Source organism: Lupinus angustifolius, unplaced genomic scaffold (assembly GCF_001865875.1).
Source record: "Lupinus angustifolius cultivar Tanjil unplaced genomic scaffold, LupAngTanjil_v1.0 Scaffold_168_25, whole genome shotgun sequence".
Taxonomy (NCBI): Eukaryota; Viridiplantae; Streptophyta; class Magnoliopsida; order Fabales; family Fabaceae; genus Lupinus; species Lupinus angustifolius.
Genome location: NW_017726286.1, coordinates 28910 through 43679, shown reverse-complemented (window position 1 = coordinate 43679; position 14770 = coordinate 28910). Strand labels below are relative to the sequence as shown.

Below are 14770 nucleotides of genomic sequence, written 5' to 3'. Positions count from 1 at the left end.
GGTATTTCCTTCCCCTTTCTTATAATTTATTTTTCAATGTTAAAAATCAGATTGAAACAACATGTATGGTTTACATGTTTAGTGAGACAGTACACTAAGATCCTTATGACCAACAAATATTTACTCTAGTGATAGTAAGTAAGTCTTTCAAAAACAAATTGTTATTAGATCACTCATTATTGATTATATGAAATTAATAGTCTAAAACATGTACATACATATTAGATCTCCAATAAAGATTAGTTTGTCTTATCTATTAAATTATATAAGTAGATTATGCATAACAGAAACCAAAAATTCTTAATGGTTAATATCATTATTAAGCTAACATTTTTTACATTATGTATTGTTCAATACAAACAATTATGAAGGAATTTAATAGTTTAAGTTTTTAGATTATCAGAATAATTGATTTTCACATTCATGTCTTGCTTGTGAATTTGCTGAAACTATCAGTCTTGGAGCAATATCTTCACATTCATGGACTATTGACACGTTGATATTGATGTTATCTTTATTAGGTTATATTGTTGTTTTTTTATTCAAAATGATCCATATTTATACATAGCTCATCTATATACCAAAAAATACATAGCTCATCTATTAATTTTTTAAACTTTACATGACGGATTTTAGGTTACAAATCTAACTAAATATTAAAACATAAAATATCTTGAATAACCGATTTAAAAATAGAAACTAACTTCAAAATATATAAATTAAACTTAGAAGACAGTCTTGAAAGAATGAAGTTATTTATAGGATGAATTTAATATATTTTTTACCTAAATTAGTTATTTTATGTTTATATAATTTAAAAGATGAAATAATTTTAGGATTATTTATTTCTAAATACACATAAAATGATAAAATACATGTGGAAGTAAATAATCCTAAAAGGCTGAAGAAAGAAAATAATAAGATTTAGTAACAGTTTGTTAGCTATTAATTAGTTAGTTACCATGTGCAACTAATTTGTTTGAGAAAATGATGTACGTATCATAACATTTTTTATTATTATTATTTAATGATAAATAATATTATATATATATTTATATTTATATAGTACATATATAAATATTAAAGTCAATTTATCTTTTTTGGATTTAATGTACATTTTCCAATTATGTAATCAAGCTTATCAACAAAGCATAAGCTTATCAACAAAGCATTAGCTTATCAACATTCATTAGAATGAGTAATCATGAATAGATTAAAATAAAGGGTATATACATTTGGTATTAAAAAAAACTGTCAAAAGCTTACTCATGTCCAACAAGTCTCTCAGTCTCTTTTTTTCTCTTTCATATATATCTCTTTGATCATTAATACCGTTATATATACATATCCTCCTACCTAACTCTTCCGCTTACGTCATTCTGCATTACCTTCTCATTTTTTTTCTTCCACCACCCCATTAAATTACCCAAGTTTATACGCAAAAGAAAGTGGATATAAGAGAGGTGAATACAGAGAAAGAAAGACTAAGAAAGAGATACACATCATGAAACTTGTTTGGTCTCCAGAAACTGCTTCAAAATCTTACCTTGACACTGTTAAATTAGTAAGCATCTATATCTTTAACCTCAAGAACCAACAATCACATATATTTTCATTCTTTATAAATTTCTTTCTTCTTTCCTTCCTTATTTATGAATTCAGTTTCAACTACTTTTTTATCTCTTATGTGATATGATTGATTTCATGAGCAGTTAATTAAACATGTACCATCTAGGTTTATCTCTATCTCTTGTCCATTTTTTCTCTATCGGTATATGTATTATTGTTTATATCTAAATATATGAATGCCTCTAGTTTAATATATTCCTTTTGAACCATAATTAATTAGTTGAATTCATAATGCCATGCATCTAATATAATTTTATAAGAGAGTGATCATGGCTCAATGATAAAATTGGTAGTGATTAGTCTTTGTTGATCTTTAGTTCTTTACACCTCTAGTCTTCGGTCAGCAAATAAAATCGAAAAAAAGCAAATAAAATTCACGATTTATTTTTCTTAGGTGTATTTAATGGACAAGGATGTGGTCCTTAACTAATAAAGATATAAAAACATTTATTTCAATTAAAAAATTAAATATTTATTATTTTTTATATTTTTATTTTAATATTATTGGTTTAAGATATAGTGTAAGATAATGTTTGAAACAAGTTCTCATATGATAAATGTTGACTTTGCCCTTTTGCAGTGTGAGAAATTTAAGGAATCAGAGGTAGCTGAGTTTCTCTCAGCCATGGCAGCTGGCTGGAACGCCAAGTTCATCGTGGAATCATGGTCCAACAATGGCCCAATCATCACAAGTTTCGGCCTAGCAGTTGCAGCTCGCAACACAGGTGCAAGGCACGTATGCATAGTCCCAGATGAACCATCAACGGTGCAGTACACAAAGGCCATGGCTGAGATAGGGGTGTCACCACCGCCAGAAGTGGTGGCTGGGGAGGCGGAGAAGGTGATACCACGCCTCCTAGGGCTTGATTTCCTTGTTGTTGATTGCAAGCAGAGGGAGTTTGATAGGGTTCTAAGGGTGGCAAAGGTTGGAAATAGAGGGGCAGTTTTGGCATGCAAGAATGCATGGCAAAGAAACGTTTCAGGGTTCAGATGGAACAAGGCACTTGAGAAAGGAACACGTGTTGTTAGATCAGTGTTTTTGCCAGTTGGTAAGGGTTTGGATATTGCTTACATAGGAAGCACAAGTGGAAAAGTTGTCACTACAAATAAAGGACCTAGTCGTTGGTTCAAGCACATAGATCAACAATCTGGAGAAGAACATCTTTTCAGAAAGTGATTAGTTAATTCTTGGTGATGGAAGAGAGATTGTTAATCTCAAATCGTGTCTCATATAATGTTTCGTGTTAATGAAAATAAAGCAAAAACAGTAATAATAATGAATATTTATTTTTTTAATTGATATAATATGTTTTTATTAGAATATGACAACGTATAAGATATGATTTTAGAGTTATGGTGAGTTGGAGGTATAATACTTGGGCACATGTATTAGAGATGGTGGGTATAAGTTATATGTAAGTTATAAGTTTATAGAGATTTGTACTTTTTTGCTTTAGTTCAATAACTTCAACGTAAGATTTTTTGTTTTTGTTGTTGTAATTTTGTAGAATCTTGACTTTTGTTCAAGTAGTATGTTGTAATTAATGTATATGTATTTGACAATAATAATCTATTCGGCATATGGGCCAATTATTTAATGGATGATGGCTCCCTTTGCGTTGAGGGAAGATCCACATGTTCATATTTGAGGCTTTATGCTTTAATACTCAATAGAAGACAAAACTGAGCTATTCTTTGACCAAGTCTAGCTCCAGAATTGATTATGAAACCATGGGAATTTTAACAATTATTATATTACAACCCTTTCTATTTCTTTTTAAAATAATTATTTTCATAATACTAAACTGTAAATCTGTCCATAAAAATTTGGTGCATTAACTAGTTTTGCAATTATAAGAATGGTATTTATTTTCACTACTAATTTTGTTTATCATTTTTATGGGAAATTAGATTTTGAATACCTAATTTTGGTTGATCCATTTTTTATATATATAGAAAAAGGTGTTAAAATAGTAAATGAGCCGGAATGAAAGAATTAATTTTTAAAGATAATTTATGTTTTGGTTTATGAAGAAATACATTTAGATTACAAAGAATGTGAGAAAATGTGAATAATCGATGCTTATAAAGTTATATACACGTATCAGAGACATTTCATTTTGAAATCAATACATTATATTTCTCATGCTTTTATGTAATTAAAAACTAAATCAAAATAATGATGTATTTGAAAATATATCTGGCATATAGTTATTATTTGGATCAAAAAATTAATGACTTATAAAAATGAAATTAAATATATATTTTTTAATTTTAATGGACTTGACCTTCGACAAATAGGGATGCAATGCACATTGAAAACACATAGAAAAGTAGTGTTGGTAAAACTTTACTCTACCGGCCGGTTCAACTAGAAAATCAGTAAATTGGACTCCTTATCAGTACATGATGGTTGTTGTACGGGTATGCACTAGATCCAGTAGAAACCGGCTAAAACCAACCGGTATTCCTCAAAACCGGTGAGTCGGCCAAGTTGGCACTGACCGTCCAGTTGTTGCATTAAAAAAAGGACTCAACCTAAACATTGAACTGGCTGTTTTGAAGAATTCAGAGACAAAGAGGGAGAAGAGAGAGTGAGAAAGAGATAAGGGAGAAGAAAAACATGTAAGAGAAAGAAAAACGTGTGAGAAAGAGAAGGGAAAGATGTTGTTAGGAGAAAAATAAAAGAAAGTAAGAAAGAGAAGGGAGAGAGACGATAGGGGAAGAATAAAGTGAGAGAGAGAATGATATTATATTTGATACATAGAGGATTTTGATTTGATAAATTTGATTTTTTATTATCTTCATGATTTCATTTTGATAGAAATTAGATTATAGATTGAGTTTGGTTTGATTCTGACTGAATTGGTGAAAAACAATGTTATCATGTTACAATATTACCCTTTTTTATCCAAGTTATACACACATTTTAAGAAATCAATAAATGATATAAAATAAAAATGTGTATATACTATATCTAGTACTAGTGTAAAAAAAATTAAATATGAGAAAAATGTAAGTACTCATAGTGGAATTTTTTTATATAATATTAGTATATTATCTACCATATTATAAGTTTATATATATATAAGCATATGTGTTCAGTTTAACCGACATGTGATTTAATTACTCAACCACTAGTTGAACCACTGTACTACTATATTAGTACTCTGACTAGTTTGATAATCAGTGCGGTTTTAATAACTCTATATAAAAGTATTCAAAAAAGAATACAAAAAAGAAAAAAAATTAAGTGTCTCAAATTCTATGCCAATTTGTCCCCTTCCAATAGTAAGAATCATCCCTCTATTAACCTTAGTGTATGAGCACTACAGAACAGTGTTATTAATACTGTATCGATCATCAAACCAGTTAGGATACTGCTATAGTGGTATAGTGATTCAAACGGTGATCCACTAATTAAATCGTATACCGGCTAAATTAGATATACATATATAATATATTAACATTAATGTTGAAAAATCAATAAATTACCAATATATTTTTTATTTTCATTAAAAAAATAATTTTAAATAAAAATCGGTCGGTATAACCGGTACGGTTCAAATAAAAAATGGCCGGTATGACCAGTTTTAGCTTGTTTTGACCGGTATGATTGCATGACTGATATACTTATTATACCGTATCGTATTGAGATCAATTCACTGGTTTACTGGTTGAACCAGCCGGTATGAAACGATTTTAACAACAATGCTACAGAAGACTCTACACTACTTCTTCCTTGAGACTTAGTCATCACTTTGCAATCATTAGTTCACTACTCGTTACCACACGTCAGGAGTTGTATGGTCCGACATAGACGAAAAGTTTGCATGTAGACGTACCAATCACGTTATATCTAGAGGCAAGTTTATTTATGTTTCTTGGTGTTATAGGAATAAATTTTAATTGTAATTAAATTTTTAATGCAATATCAAGATTTTATTGGTTGTATATACACATATATGTCTTCACATTAATCTTTCTCTCTAACATGTGCAAACATTACAACAACGTCATATCGCACATGCAACTCTATCCACCCAGCTAGCCGACATGTACTAAGCATCTTGGATCTTCGTTATGTGATCTGAAGTGTCATAGTTGTTATTCTGCTTTTTGCACAGACCAATTGTGATATGCCCACATTATTGTCACATCGTTAGATAAATTCTTTTTATTATCTTCTTTGTTTTTTTACATAATTCAGTTTTTCATTTTTAAATGAGAAGTAATAATAAATATTTATATTATGATAATAATAAATATTTATATTATGTTAATAATAAATATCATTTAATAAAAACAATAATTAAATAAATAAAATATAATTGTTTTTAATTAAACATTCCTAAAAATGTAATTTTATGTATGATGGTGGTATTTTTGTTTGTAAGAAGTATTTCTTGAATAATATTCAAAATAAGTGTTTCAAAAGTAAAATTGATTAATGTTTAAAACTTAAATAATAAAATTCTAGTATGCATTAAAAATACTATAACAACTAAGATCTTAACTTCAACCCCTTCAATTTGGGAAGCAAGTATTACTTCCTTCTTTTGAAGTGCATAAACAAATGATGATAAATGTTAGACTTTCCTTTAATTTTATTATAAAAACCTTTTGAAGACTCGTAAAGTGAATTTGGTCAATATCGCGTTTTCTCTCCTTGAGTAGAGTCACGACAAACAAGACATAGGATTGTTACTTCAGTCTTTCATGATGGGATTACAAACCAGAATTACACTTTTTTTTTGTCTTTTAATTTTTAAATAAATAAAAATTACCACGACCAACATAATAACTTTTATCCACCAATTACATAAGTCTTAATTTTCTATTACACATAAAATACTTTTACATATAAACAATAATTTTGATCTCTTAATAAATAATAATTAACTAGTATAATAATTTTAAACAAGCTTCATGTAAAATTCATACTATTAATGAATGTACTATTTTGGTAAGGAGTAACAAAGTTTTAATATCTTTCTCCATCCTAAATCAACTCCCAAATCTCCAAACTCTAGTTTAAATACTAAAATTATCCAAATTATACATTAAAAACTTTTTGCATTATGTCCACAAAAACACGACTTCAATTTTTAGAAAAAAGAAGAAATATTTTCCTTTCTTTTATCTCTTTCTGGTGGTGGAAGATGAGATGTCGAACGCTACACTTATAAAGATTTTGTTAAAACAAAAGCAAGATATAAGATTTGTAGGGAAGTTAGAGTATTAACAAATGGAATTCATCCCCAAAATGGTTAAGCTCACAACATATTGCTCTTTTGCTCTTCATCCTCGGATATTTCAGAGTTGTTGCATTAAAAAGATACTTGAAGTCCTCTGTTTGGCCTGGCATTAAAAAGAATTGGCATTCTGCAATGAGCAACACAATCTGGATTATTGGAGATGGAAAGGATATTAAGTTTTGGACTGATAATTAGCTAGGAGAGCCCTTGGTGGATACTCTAAACATTCCTCAAGAGTTGCATGCTACTGTGGCTGACATCAATAATAATTCCTCCTGGATGATTCCTCTACAAATTTCTAACTTTAGAATCACCAACAGTAAGGACAACCTTGCTTGGCAGGGATCAAACGATGGTGGTCTTTCTCTTAAAGATGCCTATAACTTCATCAGCAATTCAACTAATTCTTTGAACTGGTGCTGCTTAATTTGGTCCAGCGGCATCCTTCCTTCCAAATCTTTCATCATCTGGCGTCTGTTAAATGGTAAAATGCCAACCGATGAAAATCTTCAAAAAAAGGGGTTGCAATTTGGCCTCTATTTGTAGTTTGTGTATGGACCAGTTTGAGTCTTCTCAGCATCTTTTCATAGAGTCCACTTTTGCAGCCTTCTTAACAAATTTGAATAGGTCCAACATTTCAGATATCTTGTTGGCTTGTAACAGAGCTTGGAGTCCTCAAGTTAAAGATTTGTTGGTTGCTACTATAGTGTCTGCATTATTTGGTTTTGTAGAAATCAGATAAGATTCAAGAACAATAGACTAAATCTGCCCACTGCAATTGCTAAAGTTAAGCTGGAAATCTGTCTTATGGGTAACACCTCAAAGGCCTGGGCAAGACCTTCAATTTAAGAGCTAGGAATTCTTAAATCATTCAATTTTTAAGATTAATTACACTATATCTCTAAAGATTATTGAGGTGTGTTGGTTTCCTCCATCCAGGGGATGGTTTAAAGTGAACACTGATGAGGCTGTTAGGGGAGCTCCGGGTCATGCGGGTGGTGGTGTTATCTTCAAGGACCACAAAGGTGATTTCGCTAAAACAAAGGGATGGAACTCTCTATAGTTGGAATGTGATTCTTCCTTGGTAGTCGACATCTTCAAAGGAATATTCAAGCCACCTTGGAAATTGGTCAATAAGTGGAATTTTTGCAAAGGCATCATGGAATTTATGCAAATCCAAATCCAAGTATCTCACATTTACAGGGAAGAAAACTTTTGTACTGATAAATTAGCTAATTTTGATATCTCTTCCTAATGTCTTACTTCTTGGAGTGAAATCTCTTCCTTCATCTCTCAAGAATGTTCTAAAAATAGGTTTTATCTTCCTAATTATAGATTTCCTTCCTTGTAATTGACTTCTTTCTATGCTAATATATTGGTGGGGTGTTACGTTGTTGCACCTCTTACTTTAAAAAAAACAAGATTCTATTTTGGGTGTACATGTGAATTTTTCTCGATGTTGAAAAGACTGGCTTAATAATATCTAAACAACATAGCTCTATCAAGTTACTCCAATAGGCCCTTCAACAGCTGCCACATAATCACTAGAGAAGTTGAGACTAACAATAACACATATACATATTCTAAAGAAAACTATGAACAACAGTATCAAAATTTAAACTTGCTAAACTCTTTAGTTCATTCATTTCTACATAATATATGAGACTTATTCATTACACAAACTCACACCTTGAATATCTAACAATGTTAAACTAATTCTTGCTTATTTTTGTTTTACATCCATGCCTTCTTTGACCTGTGAAAAAATTAACAGGCCAAATGGCTGCTTACATTCTAATTATTCATACATATCAACTCAAACACAAATCAACACAAATCAATACAAAGGTACAACTGAAGAGCAAATATTTGGTCCTTATCTATTCTACATTCCTAATAAAATGAGGGGACTATGCTTCAACCCTTCCATTCTTCAAAACCTATCAGTATTTTTTAAAGCCTTAAGCTTGAAGTTGCACTTTCCTATAGCTATAAGGAGAGGGAACCCTAAAAATATGTTCCTCCCCAGTGCAATTATCAACTTGAACAATCCAATGACCCTTTCTTTTTTGATCAATATTCACATTAGTACTCTTCACATTTGGATCTATTTTGGACACCAACAACCCTTCTCCAATGGGTAAAAATGATGCCCTTAATTGCCTCCATCTTGATGCCCTATGCCTAACATTATATCCTACTACAAGTGCTCTTCCATCTTTTTTGGCCCCTTCAAATGCTGCTAGAAAAATCTCTCTTGCATTAGTGATGTCACAATCTACAAGCACAAAATCAGATCCTTTGTAATCACCTAGCAAAAGGGTTTTTGCATCTCCAACAACAAACTCCACACAATCTCCATTAGCTCCTACAGCTTTTCTTGATGCTTTTGATTCATTTTGGTCACTTGAAATGCACACCACACGGCCACCGGTTTGGTGGCCGGCTGCAGCCAATGCTAGCGTGGTGGAGCTGGCCGTGCCCGCACTAGCCACCACCATGAGTCTTGCATTCTTGCCTGCTGCTAAAGCTGATATGAACTCAGCTACATCAGGTTCTTTACCCCTCTTGGCCTGCAAAAATTAAAGGCAGATTAGACAGATTAGTATGTGATAGACATGTCAAATAGGAGACCCTAGACCGAAAAAAACAATGATCTCAGCTAATGCAGCCACAATGTTCAGGTTGTGATGACCTCTGCAATCACATCACCCCAAAATCATAGTATAACAAAGAATCACAATGATTGAAAAACATTTTTCTAATCACAAAAAAACGAATCACAACAACCGCAGTGATCAGAATTACATTAACCGCAAAAACAATTTAAAATGCTGGTATGAAGTAGTAATGAAACAAAAGTAAATATGTTACCAAAGGGGTAAATTGTAACATAATAAGAAAAATCAAAGCCAACTGAATTGGATAAGGGAATTTTAAAAGAGCAAAACAGATTCTAAGTACAAAATATGATAGATTTGCTGTTTGTGCATACCATTTTGAGTGATTGAAGATAAGCTCTCTTGGCATTTTCAGCTGACCAACCAGACATGTTGTTGAACTGTTTGTTTTTTTGTTGCTAAATCTCTTTGGGTTTAACTTGAAGGTATCTATCTATCTTTGATGAGAAAATCGTTGCTTCAAGTTGTTGAGCCATCACTCATTATATATAATGGTGCTGTCTAATATGCACCATTGACTTGAATCATGTGAACCAGTTGTGTGACCTGATATTACGTTTACCCTAAGTTTTCTCTTACACCTTTTGAATATATTAATACTATTATATTAATATATATTAATAATACTATATTACCATATATTATAATATTATATGAATATACATAATTGTACATACATTATATATTAATATAACATTTATAATTACTAAAGTATTTTAATGTGTATAATGTAAGTAAATATTAACTAATATATTTAAATTGATATTATAGCCATATATTCAAGTATAATCTTACTATTAATAATAAAGCTCATATATATAATCAATTGATTTGGTGAAAATGTTTAAATGTAATATTGTGAATATATTTAGTTTGATGGTTATAGTTACCCAATTTGAGTTAAAAATATTAATTATGCCTTTGAAAAGTTGATGTGAAATACAACTACAAACTAAAATTTCATATGATGGAATTTGAAAAATAATATTTTCACGGTTTCTAGATGACTTCAGGCTACATTAATTTTGTAAAGTTCACCTACCACTCATCCAACATATAGTTCCATTATATCCTGACTAATATATAGTTCACAAATTGCAACATCCCTTTATATTTGTAAATATGAGGAGGAAACCATAGCTAATTACTCTGACTACATGCCATTAATTTTTTATGTACCTTAGTTTTTGAAGCAAGTGAGGGAGGCTGCAATTGTAGATTCTCAGAATTGTGCCGTTCAAAGGGGCGCACATTATGTTGAAAGTCTCACTATAAAATAAAAATTTATAAATTCGGTATAATAGATTTCCTCATCAGCATATAGAATAATAATAATATTTTTTGGTATATTTAAAAAATAAAAAAAGAAACTAAAATATAGGAGAAAGATCCTTTTCCAAGATGTGAAGAGCTCCAATAAAAATAAAGTCACAAATCTTAAACTTTTGAGTGGGGTCTAATCTAAGTTTTAACATAAAATCAGCTAACATATTTTCCTCCATAAAAACATGTTGGATTTGAATTACTCAATTAAGCCTCAAATATTGTTAATGATGTGTATTGCCTCGTATAATTATGAATATCAAGCATCTAATATTATATAAGAGTTTAATGAATATGCAATGTTTTATTTCGTGGTCTCATTATTCACATGTAAGATTATTTTTACTAAAGAGTAAATGGTTTCTAAGACAATATACACATATTTTATCATTCACAATTTACTAAAGTGTCAATAGTCGTTCATTGATGAATGATGTGTTTAACACATGACATAAATACTAGAGCTTGATTGCCACTAATTACTACTCACATTAGTTGCACAATACCTGAATTTAAATGGTCTCAGAAGAACAAGGAAAATCACTTTAATAGTACTCCTAACAAAAATTATTAATTATACTAAAAGTGGAAACTTAATCATGTGCAAGGGTGGTGGTGCAGTCTCCTATAAGAGTGAATTTGTATAAAGCCCAAAGACTCGAGATTGAGAATGTAAGTATACTTTCATCACCGCCCAAATCTTATGAAGCTTCAAATAATGTATTAAATTCTGTCCCAAAATCAGATAATATACTGATTTATTTCATAGTATTTGATGAGAATGAATCTCCATAGTAAAGAATCCAATATTAAACTAAGAGGATGACATGTAATTAAAAAATCTAAGAATCTTGAATTTAAATTATTTTATAATAAAATAAATTTAAAAAATAAGAAAAAGAAGTTCGTATTGTATTAAAGACGAGTTTTAGATTGGAAGATTAAAAGCACCTGGACAGTCTCAGTGCTTGGATTGGAATAAAATCACTTGTCCTCTAATCATTGTTTTTATAATACATATATAAATCAATATATAAACATCATTTATCATTTTTATTTTCATGTAAAAGATCAATGTCTATATTTATCCATAGTAAAATTGCAATGTCCAATAGGTCTCTCCTTATGTTGACTTTAATATATATTTATTTATCACAATATTAATTGTTCTATGAAATTGCATTGAAGTTGCTTTTGTGAATAAAGATTATAAATTTATAATATTAAGAATGTAATTGAAAGGTTTAGATTATATATTTTGATTCCCAATAGACGCAAGGTATATCTTGGTGTTTGCGGGTATATATACATGTTTTGATTCATACAACCTAATAGTATATTAATGAATTAAAGAATCTTTTTATCACTTGAAAGTATTTGGTAACATGCTTCATTTTGTCTGCATTCTCTTTGCCCAAACTTGAGTGTATATATTCTGATCACCTGATGAGTTTGAAGGAATCTAGGACGGTGATTTAAAATGGACCATGCACATCAATATTTGGATTTAGTTTCTTATACTATGTATTAGAGGTGAGCATTTACTAAGATAAGTTGGATAAGATTTGTCTCTTACATGACCCTAAATATTTGTCGGATTAATTTTTTGAACCTAAACTTAGCCTAAGATTTGAAGCTATCCGACCCCAAATATTAACTAGGTCAACCTTTCCAACTGACCTTAGACCTAATCAAGTATAATACATACTCTTTTACCTACAGTATTCTCAATATTATTTATTATGAATATGTAATGTGACATATAAATTAATATATATTGTTAATCATGTATATATATGGTGAAAGATCACAAAATTAATGATATGTAATGTCAAAAATGTTATTACTCTATACAGGATTGAATAAACATACGTACAATCATGATGAATAAGTGAGCATATAACAGATCGATGCCGGATAATATTTGTCTCATACCCAACCTAAATATGCCCTAAAGTTTGAACTCGAATGATGTAAACCCTCCTAGGGCAGCCTTTGATTCCAAGGGCAAGATAAATCATGATGGTTCTACAACTAGATTCATGACCAAGTAGTTTACTTAGGTTCAAGGGTAAGCCTTTCACGTGGCTAGGGCAAATGGAAGTCAATGCATGATCATTTCAAGGAAGGAGGCACGTAAGGAACTCTATCTATAAGGACAAACAAGGAGATAAGGCAATTCAGCTAACACTTTATCTCTAAGGCAAACAAGGAGATAAGGCATGGAGGGAAAACGAATTTAAAAGAAGATAGGTTTGTTTTAGCAATTTGAATTTGAATTTGAATTTGAATTTGGATTTGAAAGAAGATAGATTTGAATTTGAATTCAAGGGTATATGGCACACGTTTTCAAACTTGGAGATAAAGAGAAGATTATATGAAGATTAAAGAGAGATTAATCAATCTCCCAAAGATGCACACGGCTAGAAACAAGGAAAGAAGATAGGAAGCTCAATCTTTTAAGGTGCACAAGGCTATAAAATAGGGAATCCTAATCTCATCTCCAACCAACAACAAATCAGATTGGATTCAAATTAAATATGATTAGTTCCTCAAGATGAAGTCAAATTGATCAAGTCTCTTCCTTCTCCTCATCAAATTCGGCCAACCATCTACCAAAACCGAATTACACTCAAGACTAAGTCAAACAAGCAATTCAGCTCAACCAATTGATATTACTTAGGATTTTATTTTTATGTTTATTAGAAGATAATTTGATTTCTATCTTCTATTTTATCTATTCAGCCAAGGCAACTTTGCCTATTTATATTTTGATCAAATCATTAATAAAGGTTAAGTTTTATTTTGAATAAATTTGAATTGTTTTAGTTGAGAGGACTTCTCCTAAACTCTATCCTTTGGCCGTGGCCATTGATGAGCTTTTATCAAGCTTCTTAAGCTTGTGGCAAGCAACACTTGACTTATCAAGCTTCCATGCTTGTGGCGTCTTCCATCTCATTCCTCTTCCACCTTCTTCCTTATCAAGCCATCACAATCTGCCCTACACTTCCCCACGCCCAAATCAAAAGACAATCCTAACATATAACCCCCAACCGAACCCAACCATCCCTAAATCACCTCATCTCCCATTGATCCGAAACCATACACATCACTTTACCCTAAACAGCCACAAATCATCATCTACAATTACAAGCCAAAAACCCTTAACTCAAACCCCTACAACCCTAAAATTACCTAACCAAACCGAGGCCATAAAACCTCAAACCATACACAAACCCTAGCCTACCTATACAACCCCAAACCAAGGCCAACGCAACCCTAAAATTGTCCTAATTTGACAAAACCGAATTCACACATTCACAAAGCCTAATTTCAAGCTAAACGATCCTATAATTCTAAGGCAGCCCCTTGAGGTTGTCATCATCGAACTCGCCTTTAAGTCTGATAAAACTGATCATAAGTTGACCAAATCGGGTGACCAGATAGGGTCAAGTCATGATGATCTTGAATATGTATATATTTAATTGGTTAATATAAATAGGAAATTGGTAAATTGACATAAAAACTTGGGAGTATAAAGGGGACCAATATTTATTTTCATGTATATAGAAAAAATATAAATAATTGACAAAAGATATATATAAATGTGTATATTGGTGTCTAATATCATTAACCATTTAACCCATTATTAAATTAATCAAAATATTAATATAATAATATAATGATTAAATTAGTGTTCATTAACTAAATCACACATTACTTAAGTTATATATATTATTAGAAATTTATAAATATTTAATATATAAAACCATGTTATAAATACTTATAAAGATTCGAAGTTCAAATCATTTACGATGAAAAATATATATTTTTTCATGTTCAAACCAATTTTGACTAATATACTACAATACAATTTGA

General features: G+C 30.6%; 2 protein-coding genes across 2 annotated transcripts; one reads left to right on the top strand and one right to left on the bottom strand.

Moving 5' to 3' along the window:
* Positions 1 to 1376: 1376 nt before the first annotated feature.
* On the top strand, positions 1377 to 2901 carry LOC109340411. The gene is made up of 2 exons (XM_019578101.1): positions 1377 to 1564; positions 2210 to 2901. The coding sequence occupies exons 1-2, from the start codon at positions 1505 to 1507 to the stop codon at positions 2804 to 2806; spliced, it is 657 nt and encodes a 218-aa protein (XP_019433646.1). The 5' UTR covers positions 1377 to 1504; the 3' UTR covers positions 2807 to 2901.
* Positions 2902 to 8594: 5693 nt separating this feature from the next.
* Positions 8595 to 10004, bottom strand: LOC109340412. The gene is made up of 2 exons (XM_019578102.1): positions 9883 to 10004; positions 8595 to 9460 (listed from the first exon to the last, which is right to left on the bottom strand). Exons 1-2 carry the CDS (start codon positions 9937 to 9939, stop codon positions 8849 to 8851), a joined length of 669 nt encoding a protein of 222 aa, XP_019433647.1. The 5' UTR covers positions 9940 to 10004; the 3' UTR covers positions 8595 to 8848.
* Positions 10005 to 14770: the final 4766 nt, after the last annotated feature.